Source organism: Notothenia rossii, assembly GCF_949606895.1.
Source record: "Notothenia rossii genome assembly, chromosome: 5".
NCBI lineage: Eukaryota > Metazoa > Chordata > Actinopteri > Perciformes > Nototheniidae > Notothenia > Notothenia rossii.
In genome coordinates, this window is record NC_136903.1 from 38,098,951 (window position 1) to 38,123,380 (window position 24,430).

The following is a 24,430-nucleotide window of genomic DNA, read 5'->3' on the forward strand; positions in this document are numbered from 1 at the left end:
GCTTGTGTAGGCCTTGTTTATAATTACGTTTTGTAGTTATTTTTGCTGTGATATTTAGTGTCTTACATAACCCACAGAAGGATATTTTCTTTATACTTCCAGTCTGCCCTGCTGGCTTAAACTAACATTGATGTTTTCTACCTTGTCTATACATTTCAATATGGAATTAGTTGAAAGAACACCTTTAATACCACCATTTCCATAACACACTGCTCATTATTTATGCAAGCTTTCAATCTCTCTGTTTATTCTAACCACTCTTCACAATAAAAGCTCATTCTCAGCAGACTCAGAGCAGCAGTAAATGTAGAAATGTTTTCTCTGTCCCGGTCCTGGATGTAAACAAGTTGATGGTCCCTCCTGGCTGGTCTACCTGCATGTGCCATCCGATCTCTGCAGCTCATCCAGAATGCAGCGGCTCGTCTGGTCTTCAACCTTCCTAAATTCTCCCACACCACGCCGCTCCTCCGCTCCTTTCACTGGCTTCTGGTAACTGCTAGAATCCAGTTCAAGACACTGGTACTTGCGTACCATGCTGCGAATGGATCTGGCCCTTCCTACATCCAGGACATGGTTAAACCGTACACCCCAGCACGTGCACTCCGCTCTGCATCGGCCAAACAGCTCGCTGCACCCGCGCTGCGATGGGGGACCCAAGTTCCCATCAGCAAAAACACGTGGGTTTGCTATCCTGTCTCCAAAATGGTGGAATGAGCTCCCCATTGAAATCAGGACAGCAGAAAGCTTACACATCTTCCGGCGCAGACTGAAAACTCATCTCTTTCGGCTCCACTTCGAGCGATAGAACTATTAACAAAGCACTTATATACTAATAAAGGACTGGCTTATCTAAAGCCAGGTGAGTAGCACTTGAAATGTTTGGCTCTATGAAACCTGATGTACTTATATGATTGTGTTTTCTTCAAGGTTGCATCTTCCTGGTCGAATGTACTTATTGTAAGTCGCTTTTGATAAAAGCGTCAGCTAAATGTAATGTAATGTGGTCCGGGCCAAACCCCCCAGCTGACCATGCAGCCCCTCAGCGTCACACTACTCTTTGTTACTCTCTCTGCTAACATTCCTCCACTCTGCATTCTTGCCCCTGTGTCAGCGCTGGGAACCAAGGCCTCAGCATGACTCAGGGTTCTGACATTCCCCATCACCGGTCAACAAGATGCTTAGTCTGGGAAAATATAAGCATTATCCAAAGGTTATAGGGCATATTCCTCAATGGCTCCTGAGGTAACATTACAAAAACAATTTACCTGTAAAAGAAAATGTGATGAGTAACCTAACCTAAATATTACAATATAAAAGTAATGTATCCTGATTTCTTTTCATTATTTTGGATGACCTCAGAATGAAATGCAAGGCAAGTTAATACAAAATCCCCTGTAGTGTGTCATACTGTATGGCTTTTTTTTGCATGTAAATGATACAAAAACAGGGAGTGTGTGGGAGTTTCTTTCCCAAACGCTCCCTCCCTGTCTGAAAAGCCTCCATTGGACTCCACTGTTTACTTCTGTAACATAGTGACATCACTGTGGAACAGTCGTGCTTCTATTGGCTAGCTCTCCAACACATTGTACGTAATAGGATAAGGCGGGGGGGGTTGACCAATCACAACAGACCCGGCCAGCTAACCAATCAGAGCAGACTGGGTTCTGGTTTCAGACAGAGGGTGAAAAGACAGGCAGTGTGAGAAAAATAAAGAGCTTTTTGAACATTAAAGCATGGAGACATGTCCCCACATGATACAACATGATCAACCTGAAAATGAGCATAAAATGTCCTCTTTTAGGGCTTTCACACCAACGTGATTCCTGTTCTAGCTCCGTGCTAGAGCTTTTCTGGTTCGGAACCGATTTTTCTTTTCAGCCCCCGTTTTGTTCACAATGCCCAGAGCCCGAATGGTGCTGCCGCTGCTGCGTCATGACGTCACCGTTTACGTCGCTGATTTTCTCCCCAACGGTGTTACGGCGCACACTACAACAACAACAGGGGACTGCGTCGATGATCGTGTTGCTTTTAATCATACGAAGCCAGATTAAATTAAATAACGACTTCTCAAAGCTCATACTTTTCTCCAGAGTGCCGTGGTTCATTGTTTATTAATGTGTTTCAGCGGCATTTACCGACTGCTGCAGTGCTGCTCTTCCACGGGAGTTTATTCTCCCGTTAGCTCCGGGTTAGCTCACACGGCAGCGTCCGCTGTAAAGTATTCACTGTCTGACTGTCACTCAAGCAGCTGATAAATATCCCCGATACCCCATAAGTGAATGTGTTTCAGCATGAATTGAGGCTGTTTGGCATCACAACGCTGTTATGAAAATGTCTCTGGTATAAAATGGGTGATGTTAGCATAGCAACCGAAGCTAAACTGACTATCTTGACTACTTGTTGTTATCCTATTGTGGCATAAGCCGTTTTCTACAGGCACATTTTACCGGCGTATTTTTCATTATGATTCTACTTGTGATAGTCGGATATGACAACCTGTGCAGCCCATGTATTGATTCCATCCGATAGCTGCTATAATACAAAACAAAACGTCTGCCTGCTCTCCACAATGATCAATAAACGGCGAACGGATGGCCAAAGTAAGGTACAAATAAACAGAATCACACTAAGCCTGGTTATTTTTGCCTGACTTTATAAAGTGTGTTTTTTTTTTTTAGAAGTGTGTGGTTGCGTTCTAGTCACTTTGCTCAGCACTACTGCTTGATACAACTTGTATTTGCCGTACTCGCCTTCAACTGTTAGCTCAGGTTAATCTCGCCCCCCTCCGACGTAAGCGTGACGTATGCGGTGCTTGCTTCTAGACCGACAATTGTTTGGTGCTTGAAACGAACCGGATTCCGGATCTTAGAGGCGGCTCCGCTGCGGTGTGAACAGGAAAAAACTGTGCTCTTCAGGCTCTAGCTCCGAACCGGCCCTGGAACCGCGTTGGTGTGAAAGCCCCCTTTAAGTGTATTATGACAATGGAAACCTAAAAAGAAGAAGCCAATATATTTAGTATCAAAAGTGTGTCCTCTGCTCAGAGAATCTATTGATAGAAAAACCTTCCTTTCATCAAGCATATTCAGGCAGTAGCTTATACACCAACAATGCAACACATGAGCACATAACTTCGGTTTAAAAAAGCAAAAGTAAAATCTGAGCTGAAATCTGATTACGTCTTTTTGTTATGTAACTGTAAGGCAATACAGTTATCTCTTTTAAGCGTCCTGATTATGTAAACCTGTTACATGTATTCCAGTACACCTAAGCCTGATTACATTATATTTTTTCTGTATCTTGCAAAAGACAATTTATAACAACAAGGACGGAGAGAAGACAACCTAAATATGTTTTGCTGTGTTACATAATCACTTCAAAGTTGTACAACGTATATTTTTGTATCCTTATTATGTATACCGTTATTTCCCAGGCTTGCCTAAACAACATGGATGGGATTACTGTTTTTAGATCCAGTGACATGGCAAATCACTGACCATGACACACTCTTGTTTCTTTGCTAACCAAGGGAAGGACACACAGAGAAGGATTGCAGCCCCCACAGAAGGCAGTGACCCCCACTCCTTCTGTGACCTTGCATTCCTTTCATCCCAAAGACACACCTTCACTCCCCCCTACTTTCCCATTCTTTTACCTCTTGTCTCCCTGCCTTACTCTCAAAAGGTGGGAGCGAAATGTATGTAAAACAAAAGAGGGCGGGACAAGAAGGATGCTAACTGACGTGTTCCTGACAGACACTGTTCATTTTACTGTGATGTAACCTGATACTTCTCCTGTGAGCAGAAAAATGCTGCAGAACACTCTTTTTGGCCTGAATGTGAGATGTAAAGACACTGATGAAGAAAGCTCTAACCATATATCAATCTGAAGAGTTCTCCATTTCATTACTCCATTTTTTTTCCTTTTGGCTTGCTCTGGTATATACACTACTCCCCCTAATCACTGCAGTAACTTGAGCCACTGCTCAAGGACAAAGAAGGAGTGGCTTTACATTTCAAAGTGTGCATTGAGAAGGTGGTCCAACAGGCTGACCCACAACCAGGCAGGGGGATAACGGATTACATGTTATATATAATCAGAGAACAGAAAACAATGGAATTATGGTCAGTAGAAATGGCCATGACATGGGACCTTTTAAGTATTATCGTATCGTTTATTCAGGCAGTAGGCTACACCAACAATGAAACACATAAGCACATACTACAGTTTAAAATAGCAGAAATAGAAGTATAGAGTATAGAAATAACACTCATGAGTCAGTTTGTCAGTTGTTTTCACTTTAATCATTGTTTGTGCAAAGCAGAAAATATCATTTACAGCCAAGATAATTCCAATGCTGCAGCAGGTCACACGAAACCTTTTTTTTCCAAAGTATAGTCCCTCATCTGAGTACATATTCATTCAGAGTAGCTAGATAGATAGCAAAGGTCACCATTGTGGGTCACATGATAGTTATGGGTGCTATTACAGAACAGAATGTGTTTTAAACAAAAATTAGGTGTATTATAACATGTTGATAGGAATGGTAATGTAACACATTTGTCCTTATATTTTTAGCATGACTACCTATATTTTTGTTAGTCAATTTCATGTAACTATACAGAAGAGACAATGTTTGTTTTTTACTGATGACCAATTAGAATTTGATTGAAAAATAAAACATTAAAAGTGTTGTTATTTTGGTGGAGTGTACACAATACTGAAGGTGAAGCAATAATTATGGAATGTACTATAGTTACAGATTGTAGAGTCCATTTCTACCATAACAAATATATAAAATAATGGTAAAGGACAACACAAACAAGATGGTTTTGAAACATTTTACAGTTGTAAACATAACATTCTAAATGTATCCCAGTTAATTTCCTGTCGCAGGGTATTTGGAGACTTCATCTGACAGGTAGTAGTCATGGATCCAGGCTGTTGCCTAGCAATGCAATTATGTTCAAATAGTCTATTGCTACAGAATGGATGTAGCAGTAACACTTCCAGTATCTTCCACTGCACATTCAGCTGCTAGAATATCCCTAATCCCATTGAATATCAATAAAAATTCCAAACTAAACATGAAACACATTGAAAACAAAATATAACAATAAAAATACACATACAAATACATTTGCAAGTAAAATAAACCCTTCTCAACAACATTCACAATTTGATAACCCTCACACGAAAACACTCAAGTACATATTGTTATTTTTTATATAGATATTTCCAGTCCAAAAATCAAAAGTGCCTTAGTAGACATTCAAACACCTCTGGATTGTTCCACTTTTAGGTGACTATAGAGTAGTGTCTTGTTAAGTTTCATGATCCAGCTCACTTCCCTCAGCTCTGTTACAGTAGTCATTCTAACAAGAGGTGAGCCAATTAATACTGTACACTACACCAGAGTCATTATGTGGCTTCCATACAATGTCTTAGTGCTCACAGCTAGACAGAGATACCCTGATGTATATATGATGCTACGAGTCAGCCTTTATGGTGGTTATACAACTTTTTGTCTGTGTATCATATAATTTGCAGCAACAAGTAGGCTATTCACTTAAGTGTTACCAGACGATATTAAGCTTTTAAATGGCTTTTTGCTAAACCCCAAACAGTGAATGTTCAACCATGGCTTAGCAACTGTTGTTGTTAGAGTAATAATCAGCTTACGGAGTTTGGATAATTATGTTATGTCATGTTTATAACTAGCATATCCCCTAAGCCGCCAAATCTGCTATCTGCTCACTGGGTGGAAGCTAGTCTTGGATGCTTGGATGTAGGCTAACTTTAGGAAAGTCATAAGGGTATTTTCTCTTATATTGCTGCTTTTTTTATTTCAATACATGCATCATTAGGAGGTGTGTAGCTTTCAAGTACATTATTAGAACCCCTTTTTACAGGGGTTATTGTACTAAAACAAGTTAGCCGTAGCCAGAAATAGCATTTCCAAAAAATCCTTAGCCAAATCGGCTCGCATCAGTTGTCATTAATGTAATCAGAATCGATGGACCCTGGCTAATAAGTGCTTCATTCTACAACTTTCTGACTTTAGAGAACCATCAATTCTAAAATGTAAACAAATGTTAGTGTTTAATCTACTGTTTGGATTTTAAATGAAAAGAAAGCTTGAGCATCAGCTACAGTTGCTAAAAGGGTTGTTGAGCGATAGGCTAATTTTGTTCTTTTTTTTAACCAGATCCTGCACCTTCCACATGTTATACTGTATGCTAGATCATATGTTTTAGCATGAAAAGCTTTACTGTCACATATGGCATTCATGAATTAGGTCTTAAAAGCACTGCTACTGAAATGGTGAGCAAACAGGCTCGCTTTTAATGACCCTAATTTGGGTGGAAAGAGGAATACTGATCAGGACAAAATTAATTATCACAAAGATTAGATGGTGTCCAGAAACTGAAATTCAAGACATGTATGTGTGGTTGAATGCCAAAAGAAGGCTGTTAGTATCATTTGATGAATCTGTCTATCTGTGAACAATAGCATAGTTGGAGCACAAATAATGACTTGGTGCGGTGAGGTAGAATCAAGCTGGTCAGCGTTTATGTCATTATTCTGGATGGGTACGCTCTGGGTACAATGACCCATGACATCCCTAAAGAATCAATTAACACAAAAGATACCATTCATATGTGAACTGTGTGATGTTTTCTTCAAATCATGGATAATATATAAAAGTAAAAAAACAAATATATGGTCAGTTAGCTCCCTAGTGTTAAGCAACACTTTCCAAAGCTTATAAAGCATGGCTGGAATGTCTTCGCCAAAGCAGACAATGCAAATGTTAATGTGTAAACTACATGAAGATATGAATCTACTTCACAGTGATTTATAAAAATACCATACATTTTAACTCTTTAGGAATCCAAAGATAAACAGATCTAATTTATTGGAAATACCTGAAATTCATGTTTTTGATTTTTTTTGATTTGGTGGAGTTAAGAAGCTACCCAGAAGAGGGAACTCAAATATTCACATACTTGAAAATGTACACTATTCCGATATTTGCCCTGGCCTGAATAACATTTATTATGCAACAATTTAAACAAATAAAATAAAATAAACAGCAAGTGTAATACCTATAAGTGTAGATTCTACCTGACCTGTAAATCAAGTCATGATTTCACCATCAGTAACAGACAAGGCCAGATTACTGGCACATTGGGGGTCTATATATAATATACATAGTTGGCAACTGGCGGCAATAGTAAGCAGGAATCTACCAAGCAAAGTTCACGTTTTGGTTATTCCCAGCAGAACATTTCCATAAGGGAATGATCAATACATTTACATTGATGCAATGTTAATATTTCAAATCTAGCTGTTCCCACCTCTCTCCTGCTCAAAACCCTTGTGTTAGTAAAATGGTTCGAAAAAAGGCAGAAGCAGACAGCAGTTCTGACAAGGGATGAAGGTAAGTAGTCAGTGGTTTTTTTGGCTCTCAGGGAGTTACACAGTGTAAACTTTGAGCTGCAATAGATTTTGGGGCGTACCTTAAGCACTTAGCCACGTGATCAAGTTTTGGCTTTGGTCAATACAACACCAACAGCGGCCAGTCAGCCAGCCAGCAACTCTGTCGAGGCATGGAATATAAGTGAAGCGCGGATGGTGAAGTCTCCTTCAGCCTGCATGTGCTCCACCTGCTGTTTGGCTGAATGGGATGTCAATCCATCTATTTATTTTGCTCCGTTAGCCCATATCTTCTTCTGCTGGAAGTAGGCATCAAATCTGGCCAGGGCATAATCCTGCAACACAGTCAAATATCGATGATGTTATTCCTATCTGCACACAACTGCATTTACTTGGAATCTTATAACTAAAAGAAAGATTCAGAATAATACAACATTACCAAAATCAGTTTAGAGTCCTATAATACTCTCCATTCAGTTATGTTTCTTTCTTTAAAAGAATAAAGAAAAGGTGAAATAATGTTTTTACTAATTACTAAAATACTACTTATTGGACAACTTCTTCTGTTAAATTATCATCAATTAAACATTTCCTTGCGATATTTCACAATTAAAGCCTAGGCATTGAGTGATGCACTTATTTTGGCCTTTGAGTAATTGAAGGACTTTAAGTTTTAATGTGACACATCTATATGTGCATATAACTAAACAAAAAACATTGGTAAGGGGAAGTTTTCACATGTGCTACAATGTTTCACATTTATTTACACTTATTTGCATACAAGGAACAACGCTAAAGTCGTTTAGGGCTTAATATTCGGAGCGAGTTTGAACATGTTAAGGATGAATCCTCTAAGTCAGTGGTCCCCAACCACCGGTCTGGTCCGTGTGTGTGTGTGTGTATATGTTTGCGTTTGTGTGTGTTTGTTTCCTGGGGAAAACACTCACAAGAAACACCGGCTGTTATGCCTGCTGTGACGTTAAGTTACTCCGTTCTCCGCTTGTAATTATGCCGTTACAAGCTTCAAAGTTGTAATTATCATCTGAATTTGCCGAAACAAGTTTAATATTCTGAAAGCCAAGACTTTGTTTATTTAAAATTTTAAAAAACACCCGAACCCCGCAAAACTATTTTTTTACACAAATCCACGTTTATTTAGAAATGAGCCGTTGTGACTTCCGACTGATTTCCCCCCACAACTTGAAGGCCGGCCCGCGAAAATATTTTCTTACATGAAACCGGTCCGTGGCGCAAAAAAGGTTGGGAACCGCTGCTCTAAGTAATGAATGGGGTCTCGCAAGGTACTGTACTCGGATCTATTGTATTCACCTTAAATATTGATGATTTGGGAAAAAGTCATCAGGAAACACTCAATAAACTTTCAATTGTATGTTGTTGAACACAGAAGAAACGTAGTTATTGTGCCAGCTATTATTGTAATTCCTTGTTATTAAGCTGTCCCAATAATTTGCTTAAAACTTGTTTTTCTGCAGGTGCTCTGTGTGAAATAAAGAATGGAATTAACAAAGCTTTTAATGGTGAGGCATCATCAGAACGTTAGAGCTCATAGTATGCTACTGCCTCACTAGAGCACTGTGCACACATAATGCAGGTTATTAGTAGTTCTTAGGGTCTCCAGAAGCTGGAGCCAAAGCCTTCAGCTATCTAGCTCCTGTTGTGTGGATCCAGCTTCCAGTTTGTGTTTGAGATGCAGACACCCTCTCTACATTTAAGAGTACCGTAAGCTTTAGTCTTTTTTCTTAGATAAAGCTTGTTAGAGCTGGGGCTTGTCTCAATAAGTAGTCCTAAGTCCTATATATCTTTACATGCATGTCCCATGGATGCATATTGTTAACTGCCCTCTGCTACTTCTATTTGTCATATTCTAAGAGTTATAGGAGTGGTATTAATATTGTTTTATTACTACTTGCGTTTTGGTATTATTATTTCTACTATTGTTTTTTACACCTGGAAGATGATTAACATGCTCCAGGATCCAATTTGCATCATATTTATTCACATTGTCATTTTTGGTCACATAGATTGTCTGTGTTTTAATTTTGTTAACAGGGTTATTCTGTACACACAACATCTATTGCACATTCTTGGAGAATTACATTATATGTATTATTTCACAGGATTGGGTCAACCTAATAGTTGTGACAAAGTCTACCTTTCTCTGTGTCTGTGACAGGCTGACATGACCTGACCTGTTCTTTACAGTAAATATTGACACTACCTCGCCCTCCAGGACTGTGTATATCTTGCTGAACCAACACACCTTACTTAGGGAAGTATATACTTGTTTACTATCTACATCACCATTTAAAGTAGAAAAACACACAAACAATGTTTACTCACCAGGTATCCAAACTTGATGGTGGATAGCCGGGCCTGGATGATGGACCACAAACCCCAGAAAAAGTGGGACGCCAGGGAGAACCTATTTAAAAACACATGGTCTTTATTGTAATGTATTTTATTGTCATCTCTTGTCAGTTCCCACTGTCATGCAGGGAGCTCACCTGTTGACCTCCACATACAGATCCTCCATCAGCCTCATTTGGTCCTCTTCACTCAGGTTGTCAAAACCTTGGTCAGACTCACACAGGTAGCTTTCAATGAAGATCAGCTGAACAGAGAGGTAAAGAGTCGCCATCAGTCAACAGTAGACAATAAGCCAAATGAATAAGATATTGTTGTGAAAACACATCATACACACCTGCTGGGCCTTTGAAGGGTAGGCCTGAGCATTGACTTTGAAGAAAGGAAACTCCTCACAGTTGTAGTCGTACATCCATTCACAGAAATGATTGCCAATATCAAATCCCCTGCAAGGTTAACACATGGAGAGAAACAGTTATGCTGATGATGTATTTACATTCATGAATACTTCTGTTCAATAATTGAGAAGAACAAAATTGTACTTTTTTCCTAGTGCCATGTGTAATCCAATCAAATGTTTGATTAATGACGTATGTATGTATATATGTAATTAGAATCATAGAATAAATATGTTGCTTATAACCTAAAAATGTGTTGCTTCAGGGTCAGTCTACAAAAATAGGCCATCACTGCACCACTCTATAGGAACTGTATTAGTACAACATGAGGTGGGGAGTATTGAGGAGCTGTAGTTATCTAGATGAAGAAGGGGAGGCGTTAGACTTTGAAACCCTCAGGTCTAGACGAGAGTGTCGGACCTTGTATCATACAGCCCATTGCTAGTGTCTGATGGGAATCACACAGCAGCAGACATGACAAATCCATACTCAATTAAAAGGCTGTTTATTTTACAATGTAAGCACCTATTTGAGAATGAAACTTGATCTGTGATTTAGACTGGAACAAATGGGCCGTAGGTGTGTGTGTTAATGCTCTAAAGCACCACTTTAGCATGTTGATTCCCACACAGTTATCAGCAGTCAATAAACTGGGCTCATCCCCTTCTGTTTCTAGCTCATGTGAGACAAAGAGAAAAAATTCCACAGTAAGTGTTTCTATTTGTGGGCGTGTTCTTCCTGCAGCTATATGGTACACGTGCTTGGTGGGTCACTTGTGCAAAGAGAATCACGTGTTAGCCGCAACATATGAGGAGACTTAAAGGGGCCACGCTGAGGGAGCTGCAGGGGGGTGGGGGTGTTTCTGCCTCAGTGTGGGGGGAGAGAGAGAGACTTTTGTCTGAGATCAACCGTAAGTCAAGGCCAGCGCGTTCTGCGCTGTTTCCCATCAAATGACTGATTTAAAAAATCACATAACCATACTCAACCGCAGTTAAACAAAGGCGTTGAAAAATCTACAGTCCCATTATTCTATTTTATCCTAACCTAGTCCTTTGTACCAGACTGTAGAGGAAATCCAGAGCACTATCATCACCATTTTTTCCACTGACAGCCTTCCCTTGCCTCCTATGTGTCCTCATTGCCCTGCCAAATTCCTATTACATAACAGCTGCAGTGAATAATATAACAGAGGGAGGTGGCCATGATGGAAGACAGATACAAAGTGAGGCTGCATTCTTCCCCTTTTGTTTTCCTTCAGATTATGCTTCCTTTCTACCTTAACATCTGGGTTACTCTATCTCAATTTGTCTCTCACTGCCTCTTCCACATTCTGCGACTATCACACTCCTTGCACATATCTCTCGATTGCAAAGCCAAGGTTAGTCGGGAGGCAAAGATCTGGCATGAGGATGAAAAGAAGTGACGCAGCAGTGGAAGGAGAATTCATTAGCAGTGCCTCAGGCTGCGGTGGTTAATACATTTGATGAGAACATATTGCGCTCTACTCCATGCTTTAATGTTCAAAAAGCCCTTTATTTTTCTCATGCTGCAGCACATCTTTTCACCCTCTGTCTGAAACCAGAGCCCAGTCTGCTCTGATTGGTTAGCTGGCCGACCCTTAGAGATGTCCCGCCCCTTAGCCTTTCACATACATTGTGTTGGAGCGCTAGACGATAGAAACGCGAATATTATATAGTGATGTCACTATGTTACTGAAGTAAACAAGGAAGTCCAATGGAGGCGTTACAGGCAGGGGGGAGGGTAACTCCCTCTGGAGGGAACAGAGGGATTCTAGCCTTTGAGCCTTTTAAATGTATATTATTTATAGATGTATTTCATTGACAAAGTGTGCAAAAACACTTACTCTCAAATACCGGTACTTCTCCTTAAATACATTTTCATCCTAGTACACATGGTAGAAGCAAATGGAGGATTTGAATATAATCATGGTTTAATAATCACACTTAACAGAGTCAAATGTAAACTCTGACCCTTTGTGTGAGAGTGGTTGTGTTTTGGTATGTGAATTAAAGAAGGAGTCATTGTATGCAGGCCCGCCCCCCCCCCTGCACGCAGATCACGCAGACTGCGGAGGGAGCATCATCTGAATCACAAATGCGGCGCACTTCAGCTTATGCGCCGCAATTCTGTCGACGCTCGCGACACAGAGGGCCTCATCACATAACTTTGCGTCGGCCCACAAGTTGGCCAGGGGCAGCCCTGATTGTATGGGAAACAGCATCGATCACTCTGGCGTGAGATCTAAGAAAATATGCCAAATGGCACCTTTCCCACTACCAGTACAGGCTTAGCGGGTGTGTTCAGGGACTTGAACCTGCAACACCCGTTACCAAGCTTCCAAACTGCCAAACAAACATTATGTCACATGGCTGGTTTTGACAATTGCAAGATTCAAGCATTGGCTCACATATAAAATAAATCTTAGTGATACAGAATGTCACTGGGAGGTCTGTGTGTTCAGCCAACAAAAGAACAATTAAGTTTAAAAGTCAGATACATTGATTAAGACAACCTTGATGTTTTCTTAAAAGTTATTTATTTTTAGATTAAATGCATTCCAAGAAAAAGGACTAAAACTAACTGTATTTGGGACTGAATAAAATGGATTCAGTTCCCACACTTTCGGACAAAAACGGAGCTCAATGGCAGAGAGGAATACTTGATATCAGGTATTGGATAAACAGACAACACTTGAAAGTAGGACCTTTTTATAGAAATCTGTGTTCCAGTAGCTGCTATCTTACCTGTAGTTGTAGCTGCTGTACTCAAAATCAATAAGCATTAGCTTCTGTTTGTCTGAGCTCTGGCGGCCATTTAGCAGCAGGACGTTTCCTGAAAGCAGCAATAAAATGTTAATATTTGATGACATATTTTAAATGTGTAAAGCAGATAGGGCCCCTTGGCATCTGTGTGTTTTACCTTCTTGACAGTCGTTGTGGCAGAACACGACAGGAGAATGTGTGGACTCCAGCAGAGACCTGGACGTACACAAAGAGGTTAGGAAGTCAGAGGCAAAGATCGCAATTATCCCAACACATCATTAAAGAAGCTACAAAATATCCTGGATATTACCAAAGAAGTTCCATATCAGTTTTTCAATTAAATAAAGCATTTGCACATAGGTGAAACTGAAACTATTGCCCCAAGGTTGTATAACCCAACCGAGCAGTTCAAATATTTTTTTTAACTTTTAGATAAACATAAGTCTATCCAAAATATTATCACTTCATTATTTTACCCTATTATACCTTTGAAAATGTCATGTTTGGTGTCAGAATTCTTGAATGTGGCTTGAACCTTGTGAAGTCAGTCACTTCAACATCAGTCCAAGAAGAGATTTGTGCCAAATTTGGGAAAATACCCCATCACGAGAGGACGTTGGTACAACCCAAAACAAATTCCAATACAAAAAGCAGATGGAAATCAAAGTGAAGGACCCCTTTTATTGGCAATTTGGTTAACATGGACCAGACGCCAAACCTCCGGCAAGTGTTCCATGATTCAAATCTTACCCAGAACTGTTACATGTTAATAGGGTTTGTCCTTGGTTCTGCTGTTCTGTTCTTTTCCAAATAGTAAGATTGCTGGTAATTGTTCAGTTTTTCACTATAAATAAAATCCATCACTGTGACATGAGTCTCATTGTTAGATGAAATGTTCTTCTCGGGGGAACTTATGTCCCAAAACATTCATTAAACAACTCAACAGCTGGAAAGAATACACATGGAAGATACTTAATTGTTACTTTAACAAACACCAAATTCAAAGTCAGTATAGAGAAAATGTCACTTCAAAATGCTGGAGAGAATGTGGTGATGAAAAGGCAAACCACAGTCATATATTTTGGTCTTGTAAAGTTTTAAGTGGCTTCTGGAAAATAAGTGTAATGTCAATTGTTTTTGGTATTTCTCTAAATAAGAATCCACTAATTATATTAGTAGAGGGACGTGTTAGTATCGTTATATTAAAACGTATTCCTAGTGATAAGAATAGCAATTATTAAACAAATTACAAGGAATTGGTTAAAAGATAATAACTTCATTAACTCACAATGGAAGAATCTTATGGAAGGGTAAAATAATAAAAATAATCATGAGAATCAAAAACCAGGTTCATATCTTTGATAAAAGTTGGGAAAAATTGGTTGGTTATAGAACACAAAAAATGTATAATGGCCAGGTGGTAGGATGTGACAACTAATGTATCTATGAGTATTCCTGTTGTGTCCATTATCTGTTAGCTATATAATATAATTTATTGTCAATCGGTTGGATTTCTTTCTTCTCTTTTCCTGATTTTTGGATGTTCATGCAGCTACTTAATTTGTTTAAGTTTTCATTTTGTTATGTACTCCTTGTAACAACAAGTCTAAACTGTGTTGTCATAGTGTATGTTTTGCTCAGGTTAATCTGAGATTTGCAGTAGTAAACAATGTCAGAGAACCTACACATGCTGTGACTCGGTTACATCACACCATGTGTGGAAACTTTCCCTGCATGTGTGCGCGTGCGCGCGTGTGTGTGTGTGTGTGTGTGTGTGTGTGTGTGTGTGTGTGTGTGTGTGTGTGAGCCTACTTGAGCAGATCCATCTCCTGCAGCAGGTTGTAGCTGAGCAGGCGGTTGTAGCGGCGCAGGTGGGACTCTCTGGTGAAGTTCAGCCTCATGACTTGGCTCAGGTACCTGCATGGTGAGAGTGTTAATCTAACATTTACTCCACCCTCAAAAACGACATTCCTGTGCACACTGTGAAGCCAGGAAGTTTTGACAGTAGAGTACATAAATCTTAATGTCAACATGAATTTAAACAAAACCATGTTGTAGTTTTGTCCTTTTAAAGATGTTTTGGGTCAACCTTTATTGTAGACAGAGTTGAAATGGGGAGACAGAGGGGATGACATGAGGCAAATGGCCCCCGGACGGATTCAAACTCGATTAAGAAAATATGTGGCTTGTCAGATGCATTGAAAAGTCACAAATATATAATCAGTTATCTAATTTAGTTACCGGTACCTTGAAAACAACATCACTAGCTTTCCTACAGGTCTAGTAGCTTTTGTTTGAATAATAATACAAATTAATCATCACATCATATCTATATCCACATATATATATTATAATATGTTTCAATTAATCGGTTTAGCAGTCTAGCCCACTAGATTAGACTCAAACCTTTGACTGTTATTTTTTGTATATTTACTGTCTATTTTTTTTTCTAGCTCCAATTGTATGTATATGTATATTTATGTCGATGTATGTATATATATATATATATACGCATACATGTATAACTGGGTGTTAGGTGTGTATCTATGTATATATACATATGTATATATTTATTTTTATATATAGGGATTACGAGAAACATAATTTTGATCCCTCTGTCTGTATAACACAAATAGAGGAATTGACAGTAAAGTTGACTGAAACTGTATGTGTGATTACAACAAAAATGAATTTGAATGATGGATCATGTTTTCCAAGAAATTATGAGTATTTCAGTCAAGTGACGTCTGCATTTTGGAGCATCAATCAAGAGCATGAATCAGACTCTGTCCGGAATCATTACTCAGTGCACACAAGGTTTACGAATAATAGGACATGCATATGATTACCAATAGTGCGGAAGATAAAATTGTTTTGACATTACATTGCATTTAGCTGACACTTTTATCCAAAGCTACTTACCATAAGTACATTCGACCAAGAAGACAAAAACTTGAAGAAAACAGAATCATATAAGTACATCAGGTTTCATAGAGCCAATACATTTCAAGTGCTACTGAACAGGCTTTAGATAAGCCAGTTCTTTTTTAGTATTTAAGTGCTTTGTTAGTAATTCTATCGCTCGAAGTGGAGTCGAAAGAGATTAGTTTTCAGTCTGCGCCGGAAGATGTGTAGGCTTTCTGCTGTCCTCATGTCAATGGGGAGCTCATTCCACCATTTTTGAGCCAGGATAACAAACCGACGTGTTTTTACTGATGGGAACTTGGGTCCCCCTCGCAGTGCGGGTACTGCAAGCCGTTTGGCTGATGCAGAGCGGAGTGCACGTGCTGGGGTGTATGGTTTAACCATGTCCTGGATGTAGGAAGGGCCAGATCCATTCGCAGCATGGTACGCAAGTACCATTGTCTTGAAGTGGATTCTAGCAGTTACTGGAAGCCAGTGAGGGGAGCGGAGGAGCGGTGTGGTGTGGGAAAATGTAGGAAGGTTGAAGACCAGACGAGCCGCAGCGGGTTGTAGCAGCAATGTTTGTAGTGAAGGACAGGTTGTTATCTAGGGTCACACCCAGATTCCTTGCAGTCTGAGTCGGGGAAACAACAGAGGTACCAATGTTAATTGTTAGGTCAAGAGTGGGACAATCTTTTTCCCGGAAGGAAAAGCAGTTCATTCTTGTCAAGGTTGAGCTTGAGAGGGTGAGCAGACATCCACTGAGGGATGTCCGCTAGACAAGCAGAGATGCATGCGACGACCTGGGTCTCTGAGCGGGGAAAGGACAGAATTAATCTGGTGTCGTCAGCGTAGCAGTGGTTTGAAAAACCATGCGGGCTAATGACCAATCCGAGCGAGTTTGTGTACAGAGAGAAGAGGAGGGGACCAAGGACAGAGCCCTGAGGGACCCCTGTAGTTAATTGCATGGGTCGGACTCAGACCCTCTCCAAGTTACCCTGTAGGTGCGGCCTTTGAGGTATGAGGTGAGGAGGGAAAGTGCAGAGCCTGAAACTCCAAGTTCTTGGAGAGTGCGAAGGAGGATCTGATGATTCACCGTGTCGAATGCAGCACCAGGTCTTTGTGGAAATGTATGTTGGACACAAGCCCATAGGTAGGTGCTGTCTTCCTTGATCTCAGGAAGGCTTTTGACACTATTGACCACCAAGTGCTCCTTACAAAGCTGACGTATTTACATTTTTCGGCAGATTCAATACAGTGGTTTGAGTCTTACTTATCGAACAGAAAACATTGTGTTTTGGTTAACGGAGCCAAATCCCCCTACCTTGTGAACCCTGTTGGGGTTCCACAAGGTTCCATTCTTGGACCATTACTGTTTTCTCTGTACATTAATGACTTGCCTAATGTATATCCTGAGTTTAATGTGCAAATGTATGCCGATGATGCGGTCATCTTCTTACAGGGGAAAAACACTGAAATTATCTCATCCTGTCTCTCATGCTTTGGACAAAGTTCAACACTGGCTGAACAACATTTGCTTACAGTTAAATGCAAAACAAACAGTATGCATGATGTTCAGTAAACGACCAGTCAAAATCGAAGGATCCAATGTGTTTTTAAAAACGGAGCAGAAATAGAACTAGTCCCCCAGTTCAAGTATCTTGGAGTCATACTGGACTCGAACTTGACTTTTAAGAAACATATTAAGAAAGTATCCAATACCATTAAATTCAACTTGCAACATTTTAAACAAATTAGACCTTTCTTAACTGTCAATGCTGCAAAGTCATACCTCCACTGTCTGATTCTATCCCACATTGAATACTGTTTGACAAACTGGTCATTTGCTTGTGCCACAAACCTGAAACCCATAGAACAGCTGTACAAGAGAGCTATCAAGGTATTTGACAGAAAGCCAAATTCATACCACAACTGTACCATCCTTGAGAAACACCATTTCTTGAGTCTTGACCATTTTAAGTCTTTCAGAAGTATGTGTTTTTTTTTTATAAATGTTTACATGGAATGCCCCCCCTCCCTTAGGGGAATTCATCCACAGAAAACACACTGGACGCTGCACTAGGTCAGAAACCAGAGGAGACTGTGAAGTCCACCATAGACGGACCACTTTTGGACAAAATGTCCTCTCCATTAAAGGCAGCTCATTGTGGAATAGCCTCCCAACTGAGATACAGGATTGTCCCACTCTCAATAGTTTTAAAGGTCAACTAAAAGAATGGTTGAGCAACAAACAGACGTGTAATCACCGCTAAATGCACTTTAACACAGGGGTATCTCCTCTTGCACTTTATGTAGCACTTTTATCTTATCTTGCACTTTATACAGTGGGGCAAAAAAGTATTTAGTCAGCCACCAATTGTGCAAGTTCTCCCACTTAAAAAGATGAGAGAGGCCTGTAACTTTCATCCTAGGTACAGTTCAACTATGAGAGACAGAATGGGGGGAAAGAATCCAGGAAATCACATTGTAGGATTTTTAATGAATTAATTGGTAAATTCCTCGGTAAAAAAAAAACAGAGCCTCCTCTGTCCTCCACTTGTTAACTGTATTAATGGCACCTGTTTGAACTCGTTATCAGTATAAAAGACACCTGTCCACAACCTCAAACAGTCAGACTCCAAACTCCACTATGGCCAAGACCAAAGAGCTGTCAAAGGACACCAGAAACAAAATTGTAGACCTGCACAAGGCTGGGAAGACTGAATCTGCAATAGGTAAGCAGCTTGGTGTGAAGAAATCAACTGTGGGAGCAATTATTAGAAAATGGAAGACATACAAGACCACTGATAATCTCCCTCGATCTGGGGCTCCACGCAAGATCTCACCCCGTGGGGTCAAAATAATCACAAGAACGGTGAGCAAAAATCCCAGAACCACACGGGGGGACCTAGTCAATGACCTGCAGAGAGCTGGGACCAAAGTAACAAAGGCTACCATCAGTAACACACTACGCCGCCAGGGACTCAAAATCAAACAAATAAATAAACACAGGGATAATTATGTGTTATTGTTGAGTAAATGGAGAATTGCACAGGGGAAAATAACGTATCTATGCCACAATTTTAGATGCGGATTGTGTTAAACTAATACGTTTGCGCTGTGGACCAACACTATACATTGACGGGGAAGGGGGTAGCACTAAAGATAACACCATTAAATAGTTACACAACATAACAGAAATAATATCGATAGCAGCGTCCCTAGCAACCACCTTGGTAACAATGAAAACGTTGAATGGACACAATTTCCTGAAGTAATCTTCATAATAACTAGCAAACTAAAGATCATGTACATCCACTGCACACATCATCTGAAATAACAACTCATATTTCTCGCATCAAATGACATCAAAACGCATTTTAATGGCCAAACTAACCTTAAAATAGGCATTTTCCACCGAGAATAAAACAAATGTCGGCCATGTTTTTTTTTTCTGCAGGGAGAAATTTGAAGATCACGTAACATAGACGCCAGCCATTGGAATGAATGGTGAAAAAGAACGTAGGGATCTTACAATTTCAGAGGCGGATTTGTAGAAAAACTACGTCCCAAGTTGTGGACCAACGTAGTTATTACACGTTTTTTTATGAGACTGGGTTGGCATATAATGTATTTATTTTTGCTGTGTATATAAATTTCATGTCCTTATATGTTGTATGTGACGGGACTACAGATGGAAATTAGCTCAAAGCTAAAATCCGGCTCATTTACACTTGTAAGCATTATTGTGTTTTAAAGTGTTCATCAATGTGCACTGTCCCGGTTCAAATAAACGATTAAATGAAAAGGATGATGACAGAGGAGAGGGAGGCTGCTTTAGCAGTGTGAAGTTCCTCAGAGACAGCAAGGAGAGCAGTTTCTGTTGAGTGACCTGCCTTGAAACCAGACTGGTGCGGATCCAGAAGGTTGTTCTGATGGAGATAACAGGAGAGTTGTTTAAAGACAGGAACGGGAGGAGAGAGACAGGCCTGTAGTTTATAACATCAGACGGGTTGAGAGTGGGTTTCTTTAGGAGAGGGTTTACTCTTGCCTCCTTAAGACTGTGTGGAAAGTGACCAGAAGTCAGAGAAGTGTTGATGAAATGGGTGAGAAACGGTAGAATATCAGGAGCGATAGTCTGAATGAGGTTTGAGGGGATAGGGTCCAGAGGACAGGCAGTAGGACGGGCAGAGGTAATGAGGATAAGAACCTCACTTGGAGAGAGAGGGGAAAAGGAGGTCAGTGTGTGGGTGAAAGGAGGGTCTGGTGACCCAACGGTGAGTAAAGGTGAGTCAGAAAAAGAAGAACGAACATCATCAACCTTTTTTTCAAAGTATTTAACAAAATTGCTTGACAGAAGGGAGGAGGGGGGAGGGGCTTTGGGGGGGTCCAAGAGGGTGAAGAAGATGGAAAATAGTTTTTTGGGATTCGAATAGGAAGATTGGATCTTATCTTGAAAGAAAGTGCTTTTTGCCTGAGAGATGGAAGCAGAGAAAGAGGAGAGGAGAGCCTGATAGGTTAGGAGGTCGTCATGGTGTTTGGATTTCCACCATTTCCGCTCAGCTGCCCGAAGGATGGTTCTATTAGCACGCAGTGCGTCATTTAGCCAGGGAGCAGGAGGGGGACTGACGAGCCTTCAGAGATGTGAGAGGACGGAGAGAGTCCAGAGAGGATGAGAGAGTAGAGAGGAGAGTTTCTGCAGCAGAGTTTGGAGGCAGGAGTTGGAACGAGTCAGAGGAAGGGAGGGCTGAGAGCACCGATGGGGCAAAGGTAGAGGGGGAGAGGGAACGGAGGTTACGGCGGACGGGTGCAGAATTAGAAGAGATTAGTTTGTTATGTTTGGAAAGGGGTAGAGAGAATGAAATGAAGAAGTGATCCGAGGTGTGGAGCGGGTTTACAAAGAGGTTAGAAGTAGTGCAGTTCCTTGAGAATATGAGATCAAGGACATTGCCAGCTTTATGAGTTGGTGGGGATGGAGACAGTGAGAAAGCAAAGGCAGTTAACAGCGATGTTAGTTCAGATATCTTCCCTGTCTGGAGGTTGAAGTCTCCGAGAAGTACAGCGGGAGGGACAGTTTCAGGGATGTGTGAGAGGAGATTATCTAATTCCTCCAAGAAGGTAGAGAACAACAATGGTTAATTGTATAGGATGGGTTACTGTGACGGCATGGAATTCAAAGGTGGAAGGAGTGAAGTTAGGTAGCTTGAAGAGGGAAAAGCTCCATTTGGGAGAGAGCAGGAGACCAGTGCCACCTCCTCTGCCAGTGGGTCTGGGTGTGTGGGTGAAGGAATATGCTTTGGAGAGAGCTGCTGGGGTGGATGTGTTGGATGAAGTAATCCAGGTCTCAGTGAGAGCAAGGAAATCCAGAGACTGCAGGGAAGCGTAGCCAGAGATGAAGTCAGCCTTAGGAACAGCTGACTGGCAGTTCCACAGGCCTCCTGAAACTAGATGTTGGATCTCAGTGGAGCATGTGGGATAGACGAGAGCAGGCCAGTTATAACGATTAGGAGATGCACGGGGCCACTAATAATTGCGAGAGGACACATGAACAGGATTGGAGAATATACACATGATTATAGCATGAGGGGCTACAAAACACCAGCGATACTTAGCTCAATCAAAGTAGGATTTGCCTCCTCTTTGCCTCCCTCGTGACTCCCGCAGGACTCTATTGTCTTTGTCAGTCTTACTCCTGCAGGACTCTATTGTCTTCGTCAGTCTGACGCTCCAGGAAATTGCTGCCTAAAATGGACACTATTCCTGATTGCTGAGTTGTCACAGCTGTGGGCCTACGCCCCTTTAATTAGTTAACTTTCTGCAGCTGATGGGCACCAGCTGAAACTGTCTCACTTCACACAATCAGCATAGCCTAGAGGTCTATTGAAATGCACTTTTTACAGACAAATGTCAGACTAAACCCTTGTTACAAAGGTTTTAAATTAACCCTACTAAAATTACCCCTAGTAAAGCACTTACTATTTGTACAATTGTTTAATCAAAGTGACAGGCAAATGTTTCAGTTTTTAAGATTTCTGAAAAAACAAGTTTACCGAGATTTCTGTCTGGAAAAACAGGTATTTTAGCTGTTCTGAGATTTCAAAACACAATTTTAGCCAGAATAACTACAGAACAGTTATACAGAGTAGAATGAATGAAACGGAGAGGTCTAGAAACAGAAATAGAACTTAGACAGGTTTCTGAATCAGCAGTGAGTCCTATCTGGTCGAGATTACTCACATTTTATTGTTTCAGCACCCAAAGTGTCACAATTGCACACGTTGGAAATGGAAAATGTTTTTGCATTAACCTGAAGTTTTACAATTCAATCTCATTAAGAAACAGAGACAAGAAGGGGGAAAAAAGAAAACAGAGGGAAAGAACAAAAAAGCTGTTGTTCCTTTAATTTCTTGCATCAGTCAGACACAAACTACACCTTCACAGCTAGCTTTAGCAAATGTTGCTAGCTAACTGTAAATATTTAGTTCATAAGTAATACATGGAAATCAAGGACTAGAATCAAATCCTCTTCTAAGATGCTATGATATTTAGTCTTTACATTCATCTATCCAAGTAGCAAAAGCCGTGGGCCGCCAATATACATACAGCCCCCAGGCAGCAGTGTGGGGGATCAGCTCAGAGTTGCCCTTTTACCTCCTGGTCACTGCAGAGGGGCCCTCTGCAGTGACCAGGAGGTAAAAGGGCAACTCTAAAGGTATCGTTCCACACTCCGCACTTGATCTGTTGTCTACAGACTGAGCTAAAGCAGCCCAAATCTTAGCTATTATCATTTTAAAAGAGAGTGTTTCTGCTAGCTTGCCTAGCTTGTGTGCTATTACCAATAGCCTATGGTAGTGGTTCTCAACCTGTGGTACGCGTACCACTGGTGGTACGCCAGCTCCCGCTAGTGGTACGTGGAGGAATCTGACATATAAAAAAAAAAAAAGAAGATTTTTTTTTTTTTTATTCAAAGGTGGGGTAGGTAATTTTGGAGAAACCAGCTCGAGTGAGCTAGAATTTGAAAATACACAACTGGAAAAAATATGCCACTTCCTTACAGAGCCTTCCACAGATGACATTTTTTTAAGGATTTTTTGTCAAAGCATTACAGATATTCATTGCTATCGGGATGTTAAGAGCATTCCATGGAATATAACAAAAGTGTATCTCGAGCCGGTTTCTCAAACGTACCTACCCCACCTTTAACCTTTACACATAACACAGACATATAAAATACAGGAAACAGAACTAAGTAAACAAAAAGACGAAAAGCAGTCACTACATTGTGCACATTTGGGACATTAAGGTACACTATTATTACTGCAAGAGCAGCTGATGGTAAGGACCTCAGACAACTTCAATTTAAAACAGGCTATAGGGACAAGTGCCATCAGTTTGAGGCTTGATTGAATAACATTAATTAAAAAATAAATCATACTATCAAAATACTACAACGAATGAAAATAAGCTTGAGATAATTGAAACTGTGGTTTAAATTAGTTCTAATAGGCTATTGCTGTTTTTAGATTTAGAAACGAAAACATTTATTTTATTTTATTTCTGGCGTTGCTAATTACGACCTTACTACCCGCTAACGTTGCAAGCAAGCTAAAGAAAGAAGAAAGCTGAATGATGTTAAAAACGTGGCTCAAAACGGGAGGTATTCGGAAGAGAGGTACAGAGGAGAATATTACCAGCGAAAGTGAACAAGTGAATGAGGAGGAGGACAGTCATCAAACGAGCACAAGCGCAGGCTCCGCAAGCAACGCAAAAGTGATATGCACAGCCGCTGTGATGGAGGAGAGAAGTGCCTCAGGAAGAAGGTATTTGCTCAAATAATGGAGAGAAGGCTGTGAAAGAGGTCAAATGCTGAAAAAGCACACACTTGTCCTTAATTGTTGTCTTTTTTCTTATCTCTTTTCTTTTTTACTTTGCCACCACAGAAATGGCAATAGCAAACATCAGCAGACTGAAGATGAGCTATTAGCCCTTAGGCTCATCTGCTCCTGGAGGCTTCATTATTATTGTGGAACTGAATTCCCAATAGGACATTTTCTGTTACGATGTAGGTTGTTGCAGGAGGCCTACATTCAAACTTTGGTATAGGTCCAGGAAATGACATGTGTGTACAGTTGACATTTGTTGTGTGAGAATAAGTTATTATTTTGTTCTTTATATTCTCACTTGTGGTGAGTGTGAGAGAGAGTGAGAGAGAGAGAGAGAAAAAAATATATACATTTGCCTCCGAGTCCTGCATGGACTGTATTTTAACATTGGTCATATGGTGGTACTTGGAGAGCCAACTATTTTCTCAGGTGGTACTTGGTGTAAAAAGGTTGAGAACCACTGGCCTATGGTAACTAATGGTTGCAACCTTCATGTATATTGTCCTGGTTGGCTAGTGACTCTTTATTTCCTGCTATTTGTCATCACCCTGTAAATGTCACTGATCAACAACAAACTGCTGCTTCAAAAGTGGACAACAGGATGAATAAGCGAACAAGAGATTAGGGTGGGTTGTTGCAT

General features: G+C 40.5%; 1 protein-coding gene across 2 annotated transcripts in view; it reads right to left on the bottom strand.

Annotated features, from left to right (window-relative positions):
• Window positions 1-4,278: 4,278 nt before the first annotated feature.
• chka (choline kinase alpha) overlaps window positions 4,279-24,430 on the bottom strand; it is a 35,355-nt gene continuing 15,203 nt past the window's right edge. For both annotated transcript variants that reach the window (XM_079681163.1, XM_079681164.1), the window contains 7 exons: window positions 14,816-14,920; window positions 13,161-13,219; window positions 12,986-13,073; window positions 10,160-10,268; window positions 9,963-10,069; window positions 9,799-9,880; window positions 4,279-7,772 (listed from right to left, as the gene is read on the bottom strand). In XM_079681163.1, coding sequence (XP_079537289.1) covers window positions 7,704-7,772; window positions 9,799-9,880; window positions 9,963-10,069; window positions 10,160-10,268; window positions 12,986-13,073; window positions 13,161-13,219; window positions 14,816-14,920 — 619 coding nt within the window. In that variant the 3' untranslated portion in view covers window positions 4,279-7,703. The remainder of the gene's footprint in view (window positions 7,773-9,798; window positions 9,881-9,962; window positions 10,070-10,159; window positions 10,269-12,985; window positions 13,074-13,160; window positions 13,220-14,815; window positions 14,921-24,430) is intronic.